The sequence below is a fragment of the Pygoscelis adeliae genome, unplaced genomic scaffold (assembly GCF_000699105.1).
Source record: "Pygoscelis adeliae isolate BGI_AS28 unplaced genomic scaffold, ASM69910v1 Scaffold546, whole genome shotgun sequence".
Classification (NCBI taxonomy): domain Eukaryota; kingdom Metazoa; phylum Chordata; class Aves; order Sphenisciformes; family Spheniscidae; genus Pygoscelis; species Pygoscelis adeliae.
This window is the reverse complement of record NW_008824951.1, coordinates 107679-121860: the sequence shown is the minus strand read 5'-3', so window position 1 is coordinate 121860 and position 14182 is coordinate 107679. Positions and strand designations below refer to the sequence as shown.

The following is a 14182-nucleotide window of genomic DNA, read 5'->3' as shown; positions in this document are numbered from 1 at the left end:
CACAGTGACTTAAAGTCTTTTCTTTTTTTTTTTTTTAATAAAAGTAAGTAAAAAATATATATATTTATCATCTCTTTGCCAATTATGGCTGTTGTGCCATTCTTCTTATGTCGGAATGCCTTAAGTTCCTAAAGTGGCAGGAAATAGTTCATTTAAAAGCTGTTTCAGGTGGGTTTTTCTGTTCGCGTTAATTTTTTGAACAATCTTTTGAAAAAACTTTTTGAAGCCTTGTAGCTAGTTCCTCTGAACAGTTAAAAATTTTGCGAGGAGCACATGAATATCCATAGCTCAACATCCTACAAGCTGCATCTGAAATTAGAGATGCCATTCTTTTTTAATCATATTTTCCGTATGTCATGTGCTTCATTGCAATTCTGTTGGACTGTTGTGAAATCTTATTTTGACCAATGTGGAGAATAATGTCTTTATTTTAAAAGATGTAGAGAGAAGACCAGTGTTTCGGAGAGGCTTCTGCAGGGTCTGAGACACCAGGTGTGGTGTAACCCTCAAAAGCTGCATTCTCCTTGGCAGTCATTTTGCCTTGGAGACCTCCCTCATTCTCCCAGTAAGTGGGGACAACCTTGCTGTGACCCATACGAATCTGACAGGGTGGGTTATGGCTTCAGGCAACAGAATTAGCTGTATTTATTTAAAACCCGATGAGCTAGAGAACATGAATAGTTACTGAACCCCAATCTCCTGGAGAGCACAACCACGAGACCACCAGGCAAGCCATCTGATCTATGAAAAAAAAATTCAAAGCAATTTCTTATTTAAAGATATAAACCCAGCATTATTACAGCAACAAGCCTAAAATACCAAGGCACTCAGGTGGCCAATTGCTGCAGTCCTAACCTGACCCAACCTGCTTAGCTTTCGGCTGGTTATTGACAGGCCGATGAGATGACTACTTTAAAGCAATCAGTCATGTTGCCCTTTCCCTCGCAGCGTGTGGAGACCTCACATCAGTTATGCATCCCGGCGTGCAATTCCCCACCTGTGCTGTTTGAACACTGTATCCTTAGCTGTGCAAACATCACACATCGTTTAGGTGACAAGTTGCAAAGTTAAGTAGATGTGTTGTTACAGCAGAAAGTAGTTGAGCGGCAGTCACCCTGAAAAGAAAAGATCCAGGCTAGCTCAGGAATGTGCAAGTCCGCTGTATTGTGTTTAAAGGTTTCTTTGCCTCTCCGTAAAGCTGCTGCTGAGGGTAACGTGTGCCGCTGGAAATGTTCACACCACATGCATTTCTGAAGTGAAGGGAACGGGTGCCACAGGTTTGTACATTTGCTGCGCTTGTCCTGCTGTGTGCATGGCCCTGTACAGTTGCCGATGATCGGTGTGTGCCTGCTGCTGTTTCACAGCCTCTGAGGCACAGGGGGGTATTTTGCGTCCCTCCCAGCATGATGTTTTAAAAACAGGCAGTATTCTTCCATGGTGTGGCATCTGCCTGGAGCGCTGCACGGGGATGCCGCTTCTCAGGCTGCTGTGGTTCCTGGGGAATGGTCTTTGCTGCGCTAAGGTGATCTTCTCTTAGTTTTGAATAAAACCTTCCTGGTAAAGAGAAAGTGCAGCTCAGCAATTTTTGTCGAGAAGAGCACAGGACATGCCCAAGTCTCGTGTTTTCTTCCCCTTTGTGCCAAGCTGGCTGTGCAACCATCCCTGTGTTCTCTTTGTCGATCTGTGCACTTGTTAGCTGGCAAAATAGCTCTTGGTTGTGTTATTTAGTTCCTCTCTGGCAGGCAGAAATGCGCTGTCACCAGCAGCTAGTTGTGATGTTTGTAAAACCCTGGGTGTTCATTTACATGCATTAGCGTGCCCTTTCTACCCATCCCAGATGTTTTAGTGTTGCTGGGAACATTGATCGTTTGTGCTGCTCAATATCAGGTGAAGAGGTTGGGTCTTGAAATGATTTGATAATTCTGCAGTGAGGACTGCACAGGCTGGTTGCCTGTGGTAGAAAGGAGCGGACGTGAAAAAGTATACAGTGTAGTTGTCATCTTGCAAAGGAAAGGTAATATTTGGAAATGTGTGTGTGTGCTGTTTGTAACCTGGTTTGAGTACTAAACTTCTCCCAAACTGTCAAGCTTAAATTGTTGTTGGCTGTGTCGGTGGAGATTTTCTGGGTGGTTAAATATATGTCAGTAGTGCTTGAAGAAACAAGTTGAAATGTTGATGTCTGTTGGTCTATATTTCTCATCCCAGGTGTGGGAAGAGGAGGGAGGTTCTGCCTTATTTGTGATGTCTGGGTGCTGCTGGAAAGATCAAAATAGCTTTGTGGGTTTTGGCAGGTGAGCTGATGCTGATGTTGAGAGGCAGGAACCAGCCTGGGAGCAAATGACTACCAAAAGTTTTGTTCAGGATGGCAGGACAAGGGTTGTGAGCTAGCTGTTGAGATTTCAGGTACAATGACAGGTATGAAAGAAGTCCCAAAGACCACAGTGATAAGTTTAGGGGGAAAATGTCATTTGTGACACATGTGGATCCTCCTTTTCTTGGCCCTGTAAAAAGAGACCTCAGCTGGGGGAAGTGTTTCACTTTGGACTCCATACTTTTAAAAAAAAAAAAAATTGAGACCGTTTCAAGAGTATCCAAAAGAGAAACAGTGAGTGTGACCAGGGGTCTGCAAAACACACCTGTGAGTGCAGGCTGGATGGCATTGGGGTTGTGTTTAGTGCAGTGAAGAGAAAGCTATGTATGATGAGGTCTTCTGTTAAAAAACTGGCAATGTTCTGGCTTGTGTCTGCTGTGGGTAGGAAGAGCAGTCGTGAATTTAAACAACAGCAAGGGAAATTCTGATTAGACATTAGGAAAAACTTTCCAATGATAAGACTAATGAAACAGGAGGATAGAGTGCCCGGGGAACGTGTGAGTCTCTTTTATTGGAGTCTGTAAAAACAGCCTAGACAAAGTCAGGAATGATTTAGGGGGAGGTGATGCTGCCCTCGGGCAGGTGCATGGACTAGATGTCTCTCTTAAAGCTCAAGCTCCTGGAGGCATGTGATTAGATGGGAATATCAGCTTCTGTTAAAGAAAGAGAAATGGTCCCTCACCCTCACAGTTGTAAGGAGGCACCTGAAAATGAGAGCCAGGTTTGATGCCAGTGCAGAACCCAAAATGCAACTCAAAATTTATCTTTGAGGAAATCCAGCCTTTGACATTGGGCTCCGGTGCCTGAGTGATGGGGGCAGACAGTGAGGTTCATCTAAGAGCAGGGGAAGGAAGAAACCTTGGATATTCAATGATCAGGCAGCAGAATTTGTCTTTACATCATCTTATCCCGGTGTTTCATGATCTTTCCATATTTCTGCCAGTTCCCTTGTGTTTTGATTTTGATGTGTATTTCCCTTCACACTTTTCCAGGATATAGCAGTTGTTTAAATGTATTAAATTGTTGGGTGTGTGCAAATGTGTACTTTAAGCTAGGTAGTGACGGAAAAAGAAATTTGGGGTCAGCTGCTTCCCCAAAGACCTTTTGGCAGGGTTAATCAGTACACAGAGTAACTTACCCGGGACAGAAGCGCTGAGAGACTCCTCGCCATGTGTGCAGGTAGGCATCCTTTGGAAAGTCAGCATAGCCCTGATTCAGCAGCAGTCCTGCTGTCCCCCACTGCAGAGGTGTTGCCTTTATGGTACTTGTTTTGGTTAGATTAATAAAAATTTAGAAGTGGGGAAAAGACCTATGAGGTCATATTGGTTACTGCCCCTGAGGGCCAGTGCAAGGCTGCTCACTTGGAAGCGGCTTTAGTTAAAATAATAATTAAGGCAGAGGATGGAAACTGGGGAGGCAGATCTGTTAGGCTAGTGCTGTCCTTACTATGTCCCTTTTCGATTTTAATTGCCTTGGAAAAAAAGGAAAATCACAAGGCTTTAAAAGCTCTCATTCTTTCTGCTCTTCACCCCCCCGCCCCCTCCCCGATCTTGGAGGCATCAACTCTCATCTGTCAAAGTGTAAATCAGCAATTAAAACACAAACAGCGAAATGCCAAAGATGACCCGAAGCACAAAGCAACTGACAAACAAGTCCGGACAAATCGGCGGATAATTTATAAGCATTGCCCTAAAATCTAATTATTTGGCAATTCGAATTTGCAGCCGGCCAGGGCTGTGCAATAAATTTAACCCGCCATAAATTATTTAGGAGCAGCCCGTGGTGTAAATCAAAAACACGAGTGTTTGTTTAAGAAATAAGCTCCTTGTGCATAAAATGACTTTTTTCTTTAAAGGGGGGGGGGGGGAAAGGAAACATCCCTCAACAAAATGAGCTGGTGCTGAGCCTGTCCCCTCTCCACGAGACTCCCTGGCCTCTTCCGCCCTTACCTTTTTTGAAGGTGTGACGGTGTCTTTTGGTAGGAAGTTTTATGCTTTTTCTTATCAGAAAAAATCCCTTTCTCTCAACGGCCTCTGCTTGTTTTTATTGCATTTTGAACAGTCAGCTCTGATTTTTATGGGCATCTTTTATTCTTGTGTTTATTAAACTTCTTCACATGGGGGTGGGCGTAAGTGATAAATTATTTTCTGGTAGTTTTTGAACGGAACAGGCCACACGGTCTTCCTCAAATATATAAATCAGTGTCCTGAAGTGTGCCCTGTCCACTTCACACGTGGGCTTCTGGATTAAAAGGTTTTGAGAGCCGGGAGGTTCTTGCTGGGCACTGTATTCTTTTCATCTAATGATGTTAGTGCTCCCCGGATCCAAAATGATAAGCAAGAAGATTCCTCTGTGGAAATTAGTGTAACTTCAGGTGCTTTCTTCTCTGAACTCGAGGTCTGTCTGTTACAGGAAATTATTTAGTGATTATAGTTGTGTGCTTGTTCATTTCTTTTATTAACAAGAAGATCAAGATGGCTGAATTTGTGCATCCCTGCTCCAATGTTAAAAGGAGGGCAGTTTCATTTAGGATGCTTGGGTAGGGAACGACTGGTGATTTCACATGCCCTTACAAATTTTTCAAATCCTTCTTAAAAGGAAGTCCCTAGCCATTCCGCAGTTACTCTGCAGCCTCCTGCTGCTGCTCAGCCCACTGGCCTGGGACAGCCAGGTTGCACGGGAGGCTTGCATCTGGGACCTCTTTTTTTTTTCTTTTGGTAACATTTTTTTTTTAAAGGCAAATATTCTGAGCGAGCTGTCACACAGATTTGCTTGAAGTACCGTGAAATCATAAATGCAAGATTGTTGTAAAGAGAGTGGACCTGGTAATGGATATGCATAAGTCTCCGGCTCTGTAGGTTCCTATTGTTACCATGTTTGGGGGCGCAGCTGAGGGGAGGGACAGGGTGCCGATGTCTTTTTCTTTAAGCGTGTTAATATTGATTTTAGAAGCTCTGTGTTCCAACAATATAAATGCAAATGCCTTGTAATTGGGAGCCGCGTGCAGAATTTCTCAACAGAAAACATGTTCAACTTTTCCTGACAATGAAAGGAAAATAAAAAGCCACTTATTTATTGCTGATGGTTTGAGTCCTAGATTTCCTTTCAAGTTACTTTGCAGTGCTAAATAAAATACCTAATTGCAGTGCTCACAAAATTCAAATGGGTACATTTGTTCTTCTGGTAGCTTACGACTATTTGCAGCCTCTGGACACCCTCAGCATTATTTCAGCACATCCATAACTTCTGGTTGCGCTGTAAGGATAAGCTGGGAGGGGGGCGGGGGGGAGACTTAGAATCCCCAAATGCTGCTGGCACAAATCACTGCTGAAGTTGGAACGTGTACTCAGTGTTGGAAGTGGAAATGGGTGAGGATCTCAAGGTAGCACTTACGGATGATCGGACTCTGATAAGAGAGGAAGTGTCAGTGAACCTCTTCCTTTTAATTCCCTTATGTCGCTCACCTCCACCTTTCCCACCTGGGAAGAAGCAGCGAAGGTCCTTGGCGGTGGAGATGGGGCTGAGCGTGTTGAGCTCACCGGGCTGCTGTGAAACGTGAGAGCGCGCCCGGCTGCCTTCCTGCATCATGGTCTGTTGGGGGGTTGTGTGTGTGTGTCTGAGTGCTCACCGTTTCATAATAATTACTAATGAAATTCTAGATCTGTAATAACATTTTGGATATCTAAAACAAACCATATGCTTGTAAAAAAAAAAAAAGAGAGAGAGAGAAAAAGTGGAAACAGATCAACTTTAAGCCATAAATTCTTGGTAATAGAGGCCTCTCTTTCTTTTCCCCCCTTTCTGTTTATGTTTGATAGATATTTTTGTTTCTGCAGGAATGTCAACTCTTAATTTCATGATGTATCATGGGCTTAAGAAAATTGAATTTAATAAAGGCAAAAGATGAATGGCACCTTTAAAGGTCCCAACACTTGTCTTTATTAGCAGGACAAACTGCAGGGTCTCCAAACACTGCTTCTCTCCAAATGAAAGTTTAAATGAAAAGTACAGCAGTGTCACAGGTTAAATTTCATTGCAGGACTGGCTAACGTCGTTAGTGAGGAGTGGGGCTGATTTCATGGGGCTGGTATCTGTTGCCTTAGATACCAGTGGAGCAAACACTGCCAGGGACTGGAAAAAATCTCTGCTATAGGAAGCGCGCAGATAAACAGCCTTTTGGGAAAGGTCCTTTACCACTTGCTTCAAAAACCGACCAAATAAGCCCAAAAGAGCGGCTGCACTTTCTCCTGAGACGCTCAAGTCACTCCTGGGGTTCCACCCCCGCTCCTGGCCGTGTGCTTCCTACAGACCTATAGTAATTCTAGATATTGTTAAATTTTCCATGTTTTTTTAGCACAGCTTTTTATTTCCTCTGTCTTAATCCGACCCTCCTGGAAGTGCTTTTTGCCTTTGGTTCTGGAAGGCAAGCGACGCCTTTGTGTATCAGATCAGCGGCAGGGCTGTCTTTCAGTCTCGCTTTGCATCCAGCCGCTTGATGGCCCCTGAGGATGTTTCGGGTCCCTTAGGACTGATCTCGGCGTGGCAACGCAGCCCTGCTGTGAAATCCAGCCGGTGCATGTCCCTCTCCAGGAGGGGGAACGCTCGTCTTGCCCTGCCATGGGCTTGCCCGCTTCTACGGTCCCCCTGGTGGAGTGCAGACCTAAGGGGCAACGAGCCGCCCCAGCCCGGTTTGAAGGATGGGGTGGTGTTATCCTGGGGTTAAGCCTGGCTCTGTTACGACATCCCGTCCGTTGGCTTCAAACTTCTCAGTCCATTTTCCTTCTGAACAGAAACTTGCATTTGGAGCCTATCTGTGGTAGCTTTTTTGAAGGGAGGATCAGCTGTGTCCAGCGTTTCTTACTCAGATTGAGTTTCTCATGTTTCCATGGGTCCTCCTGTGTGGCTGAGGCTGCTGGGTTTGGCTGCACCACAGTCGGCAATCTGGGCGATGCTCAGGTGCTTTGCCTCTGTCCTCCTCCCCTTCCAGCCCACGGGTGGAGTTTCATCTCTTTCCTGGGGAAACTTGGTGACTCCTGGTGGGGTGGTACGGCCGTGGGGAAGGATGCGCCCGAACCTCCGCTCTGCCTCAGCCTGCACAGCACGCACCAAGTGTGGCACAGCTGACTGCGGGGAAATAGTTAAGCCCTGCTTCCTCTGCAGCTTGACTGCTCGGTGTCTACACCTGGGCACTTCAGCACTGTTAACACTTTATTTTATTTTGGTTTTGGTTTTTTTCTAACTTTCCATCTCAGCGGCACGTGCTCCCCGCGTGCCCTGGTCTGGGCTATGTGCCTGCTGCTCTGGGGAGCCGCTCTGTTGTGGCCATGGGCTCGGTCCACCATGGAAATTGGGTGTTTCTCCTGGCTATTTAAATTATTTGTTGTTTCCATTTACCCACCCAGCTTCTTGCCCGCCCTCTGCCTGCCGGGGTGGTGATGTCATCAGCTCATATGTATGACCTCACGATAATTTCCGCCTGTGGGTCATGAGGGTTGCAGCCAGGGTCCAAAAACTGTGTTAGTTCCTCTGCAGCGGCTGCATTTTCACATGCTAATTTTACTCACAGGAGTTGGATTTTTTTTATTTTTTATTATTTCTTATTTGTCTTTTCCAGATGTTTTCAGGCAGTTTTTTTTGTTGTTAAACTAATTCCATTCATGTTTTAAAAATTTATGAAAGCGCTAATAAAAATGTCAAAGTGGTAAAAATGTTAGCTTTTGCTCTGCTTTGATTAAATTTTGCAAACTGTTTTTGAATATTAAAAAGCAATATTTTTTTTTATTCTCTCTCCCTCTCTCTGTTTCTCTCCAGAAGTGATTTGAGAGGCTTGTTGCATGGATATCACTCAGCGGGCTCATTTGCACTCCAGAACCTTGGTGCCATGCATCTCTATTAAATAACATAGACAAATTATTCTTTAAAGACACCAAACAAATTGTCACTTCTCCTCTTACATTAAACTGGAAGAAGGAGAGGGAGTGGAGAAGGAGGGGGGTGAACACAAAGGATTTTATCGCTTTTATTCAGTGGTTGGCTTTTTTAATTTCATGTATATTTTTTAATAATTGAGAAATCCATCGCAACTGGATTTGTTTAAACTTTTTATTAACAGGTCCATGTAAATTTTTGATTGCTGATTATTCAAATAATTGAACATTCTTCTGATGAAGGAACGTTTTTATTTCCCTATCAGCATAAATTGGCTACAAAGAGGAAAATTAAGCAGGGCTTGCTGCTGTGCCGTGTCCCATAGGGATGGATTTTAGGGGGGGCTTCCAGCTCCTCTCCTCACTCTGTTGGAGGAGAGCAGTGCTCCTCAGCTTCTCCTGGGAATGCATGAATGCAGTAGCTCCTGTTGTCTGTCTGGTGGTGTCCTCCAAAAGGACAGCAAGGTGGAGAGGATGGGACTGGACCTGGGGAGGGCACAGCCCCTGGGGTGTCCTTGCTGAACAGACGTGAGCCCGTTGCAGGTGTGTCTCCATGGTCCCTGGGTGGTGCCAGCACATGCAGGTGGTGCCAGACTGTCTTCCTTAGGCTCGGCTTAGGCATCGATATGTGTGGTTGCAGCGCTGAGCACAGAGACATCCCTGCCACCCGTCCCAGCTGTGATGAGCATCGGCACCATCCTCCTCCGTGCTCACGGTGTTGGATGTGCTCTGTGCTCCGGCACCACTTTTCCCCTCGTAGTGCAGAGCTTCATGTCAGGCTTGTTTTTGTTTGGGACTGTCAGGCCCCTCTTTTTACAGCCAGCTTGCTAGGCGGGATCATTTCCAGCTTCATTTTTTGTTTGTTTTAAATGAACAGCTGCTTTTCTTTTTGCTCTATTCAGGAAATCATCGAATTCCCTATCCTGAAGCTGAATGGCAGGACGATGGAGATCGAATCCACCTTTCACATGTATGTTCAGCCTGTGGTGCATCCCCAGCTTACGCCCTTCTGTACAGAGGTAAAGTGCAAAGGTTCCCCGGTGCTCCAAGAGTCTCCCTGGGAAGCAGGTTTCCATTGCACCGGGGGTTGGGGTCACCTCTTCACGGTGCGGCTGCAAGGCAGTGTGTCATGCCAGCCTCGAGTTAAGGACAAGGAGAATCATGTTTTGTCATTGCAGTAGCATGTAAAGACCTCAGTTTGGATTCATAAATAACTCTAGCTGTGATCTGCTAACTAAGATCAGTTGTATTTACAAGTTACAAATGTCTTCCTGGGTGACCACAAAATAAAAGCATGCATATTAGCTGATGCTCAAAATCCCGTAGCCTCCCTGTGAGCTCTTTGTGATTTTGCCATGCAGCACTGTGGTGGGGAAGGTCAGAGAGAGCGCGGTCTGAGGGAAGAAAGTGTCATACTGCTGCATGGTTCAGAGGCTGTAAATGACTCTCCTGTGGGCCTGCCTGTTGGGATTTGATGAGTCCTTCAGAGTGGTAGGGTAACCCATTTTTAAGACTTTCTTTTTGATGTCGTGCTTGTGGGGCACTTGAAATGATTGCTGGAGAAGTGGCCTCTTGTCACTTGGTTACTCTCGTTGCTGAGGGCAGCTGCTCTCGAGCTGCAGCCACCTTTCCCCAAATACAGACAGGAGGATGAAGGTAGTAAATGTGATCCCTGATGGTTCAAAGGAATAGGGGGGCAGAGGTTGTTTTTTGGTTTTGTTTTTTTTTTATTATATTTTCTTCATTCAACACAAAGTTAACTGTTTCCGCAAGTGCGTTCTTCCTCCCTGCTGTAGCCATTAAAACAAAGTTTCTAAGTTCCTTTTGCTTTGGGCTTTTTTGCTGTTACTCTACTGTTTCGATACTGGCCAGCGCAGCGACTGAAGTACTGACTATGGGAGTCACGGTATCCAAGTTCTTCGTTCTGTCCTGGTTTCATCTGGGGTCATCGACACCATGGTGTGTCTTCCCCGACCTCTGTGGCTGGAGGTTTAGGTCCTTGAAGTGCTTGTCCCACGTGTACTAACTTGATGAAAAATGACTCCTCTGTGTTAGGTGGAGTCCCCTCCAGGACCAACCAGCCCCTTCCATATTTCCATGTTGTAAAAACAACTGCTTTTCTTTTTTTTTTATTCTCTTGTAACTAAAAACCAGCTGAAGGTATTTTATTTAAACTTTAAAAAAAACCCCAAGACTAAGCACAGAAAACATTATTCCCAGGAGAGGGGCTTTCAGAAAGCTATAAATGTGTGAAAACAGAGGGCTGTAATGGAAACAGTTTTGCAACCTTAATACTAGAAGGCTGGACAACCACTTTGGCTGTCCTTATCCCCATGAGACTTGCTGGACATATGCTTGTACAAATGTGATAAATCTCACAGCTTGCACCTGATCTTTGCTAAGAGCGACGTCATCTTCTAGAGTAGAGCCCAAAATGTCTGTTTTGCATGTCATCTACATTCTAGAGAGAAGCCGTCTCACTTATTGACTCCCACCAAAATTCCTTTTTCTGGAAATTCGTCTGTTGCATCCTTCCCCCCGCTGCTAAAGGTTGCAGCTCTGTTGTTGCACGAGAGTCTGCATGTCTTGCTCGCTGTGGCTGTCCGAGCTGAACGGAACCTCCAGCCTGCTGCAGCCTGAGGACATTGAGAGGTTCTCTGGACACCAAGCTTGTGACAGAGACATTCAGCCCATGTAATGCTCCCTCACTGTGATGCCAGTTTCTTTGCCTTCTCCTGCTCTTGGAAGCCTGGAGCAGCTGTTTGTGTCTCTGCAGGTTCGTGTCTCTGCAGGTTCATGTCTCCTGCGTGGAGCCCTTCAGCAAGTGAGGCCGTGTGTGTGTGCTGGCCATGCATTTGCAGGAGTCCCCAGGATGGGCACGGGCATTGCAGCTGCAGCATTGCACTGCAGATTCTGCTGCTGACTTCGGTCTGGTGTCTTGTGTCCAGAGTTGGATAAAAATGGGCAGTGCTGAGGCCAGCAGGCAGAATGATCACAGAACCCCCACCGGTGTGTATCGGTGGCACAAAATGGTTCAACTCGCCAGGTTTGGCAAGTTCTCTGTTATTAACAGTGTGGGTTAGGCAGCTGGTTTTAATCCTAGCCTGGAAGCCACCGGCTCCTGGGCAATCCCCCACTGCACCCGTGCTGCTGGGTGCACAGCATGGCCCCTGTCCCTCCTGGCTTGGAAGTCCCCCTGCCTGTTGCAAGGGGCTGCCATGAGGTCCAGGGAGTGGGGTCGTGCTGGAGGGGTAACTGGGCTTGTCCCCGGGCCCCATATCTGGGGCTGACTTTGAAACCCTGCCCTAAGAGCCACAGGTGAGCTGGTTGTACTGAGGACCTTACTAAACAGTTTCAAAAATATCCTTTCATATTTGCAGCCGCTTTTTTTGCAGAGGCTGTAGTGGCCGCGTAGAGACCTGTGGGGTCGGTGGCTCCTGCTAGGCAGGCGCAGGGGTCAGCCCCGTGCTGCTGGTGTAGGTTCCCCTGAGACCCCGGGGACACAGCTGGGGCGTGCTGTGTGTCCAGCTCCTGCGGAGCTGCTGCCTGCACAGCTCCAGCGATTGCCATTGACTTTCAGCTGTTTTATGTTTTCTGAAAAATACCATTTTGCTAAATGCCAGTAAAGGGCTTTGTCTAGGCACCTCTACTTACAAAGGGTGAGATTTATTGGCCTCTTTGTCTACAAAGAAAGACCAGGCCTGATTATCAGATTGTACACCAGAGACAAGTGCTTAGGTAATCAGCAAACTGTCTTGGAGTAGAAATACGATGGTTTCCCAGATAAACTCTGTAGGAAAAGCAGTGGTGTTTACATTACACGGGAGCCTGTCTGCTGTGCTGCTGCTTTCCCCTTTCCCCTCCGCTCGCTGCCTTTGCTGGGAAGCAATAGGGCTGCTTGGTATAGACTGTGTGTGGGAGGATTACCGGGGTTGCTCGACGTTACTCCTTGGGTCTGGAGTACCTCTCACAACCCTCTTCCTTCTTGAAGAAGACGGCACAGCACGGGAAGGGTGTCTGCAAAGGTGGAGAGCTGGTGGTCACCCTCAAGGCATCCCTTTGCTTAGCTTTTGGTGTGTCTTTGCTCTCCCCTGGCTACAGGAGGTTCCTCCAACTTCCCACACCAATGGCCAGGAGCACATCTTCCAGTGCTGGCTCACTCTGTAGCCCTCATCTGGTCCCCTTTCTCTTGACCTGCTTCTGTAAAACAACAGGTCATGAGGCTTGGTAATAATGAACGTTTAGACAGAGAAGGTGGAAAGTGCTTGCAAGTGGTTAAAAGCTGTTGTTAGGTATATAAAGCTCATCATACCCTTTTGGAAGATGCAAGTGGTTTGTCTGATGCCCAAGAAAGTTCATGCCAGAAGCTTAAGTGAAAGGTTTCCTCTACACAGAAGGTGCTTGTACAGGCTTTTTCATGGTACTTTGCTCTCTTTTTGTGATTAATTTTTATTGATTTTTTTTCCTGAAGGAACAGACAATAAAAGTACAAAAAGATAAATGCCTTATAGCTTGTTTATGTTCCCAAGTACCATGTGCTTCTTGGGATCGCCAGTGAAACTTTACAATTGTGCGGTTTATGTTTTTATACTTTATCAAAGCTGCAAGACCAGATAATGCTGCAGAGACCCAATGCACTAGGTTGATTGGGTGTTACAGATGGACGTAACTGATAACAGAAAGGATCAGAAAGGGTGGGAGAGTAGAAATCTGGTCCCTTTTGAGCACTCTCTGACCTGTATTGAAATGTACCCATGGAGCAGGTATATCCCTTTGTATTCGTGTGTGTGATTTCTGCAGCATGAATCTTGCGTGCATGTGTGCTTGGCAATGTGTTCTTGTACGGATAAGTTGGTGCTTTGTTTGGCCTGGCAGGGAAGGAGGGAAGGAGTCTTGGGCAAGATCAAGCAGTGACTCTTTGATGGGACCTCTGCGTCCGCTTTCCCGTCCCTCCCTCCTCCTGATGGGAAATGTCTGGATGAGGCCATTTCACCCTCTCCTCCCATGGCCATCAGGGGTGTGGCGCTGAACAGATGCAGTCCTGAAGGTGCCTGGAGCGGTAGAAGCCATTTACATCAGTGCTGGCCATGATACTGAAAGGTTGCCTGTCATTCTTAGTGCAGGAAGGACACGGACCTGTTGGAGCGGGTCCAGAGGAGGGCCACAAAAATGATCAGAGGGATGGAACACCTCTCCTATGGAGAAAGGCTGAGAGAGTTGGGGTTGTTCAGCCTGGAGAAGAGAAGGCTCTGGAGAAGAGACACCTTATTGGGGCCTTTCAATACTTAAAGGGAGCTTATAAGAAAGATGGGGACAGACTTTTTAGTAGGCCCTGTTGTGACAGGACAAGGGGTGATGTTTTTAAACTAAAAGAGAGTAGATTCAGACTAAATATACGGAAGAAATTTTTTACGCTGAGGGTGGTGAAGCACTGGCACAGGTTGCCCAGAGAGGTGGTGGATGCCCCATCCCTGGAAACATTCCAGGTCAGGTTGGACGGGGCTCTGAGCAACCTGATCTAGTTGAAGATGTCCCTGCTTATTGCAGGGGGGGTTGGACTAGATGACCTTTAAAGGTTCCTTCCAACCCAAACTATTCTATGATTCTATGATCCTTTCCCAAAAGCCCATTTTTCAGCCACTTCCAGAGGTTTGATTTGAGCTGCCCTCTGAGAGGCAGAGCCAGCACTTTGCAGTAGGTGAGCTGTCCACCTCTGTCAGGCGAATGCATGGAGAGAGAGACGGCAAGAAAAGCAAAACACAAGCCAATGAGCTTAAAAAAACCGCTCTAAAGAGCTGTGCGTTAATCTCTCAAATCTATTTGCCTCTCAGAGTATGGGAAGTCTGTAGGTAGCAGCTGTTACCCAATTAAAATACAGATTAAT

General features: G+C 46.2%; 1 protein-coding gene across 1 annotated transcript in view; it reads left to right on the top strand.

The window, feature by feature from the left end:
- Positions 1 to 14182, top strand: part of ERI3 (ERI1 exoribonuclease family member 3) — a gene marked incomplete at its 3' end in the record, with an annotated part of 88963 nt that overhangs the window by 6080 nt on the left and 68701 nt on the right. Inside the window, exon 2 of the mRNA XM_009325603.1 lies at positions 9201 to 9317. Within this exon, the coding sequence (XP_009323878.1) occupies positions 9201 to 9317 (117 nt within the window). The remainder of the gene's footprint in view (positions 1 to 9200; positions 9318 to 14182) is intronic.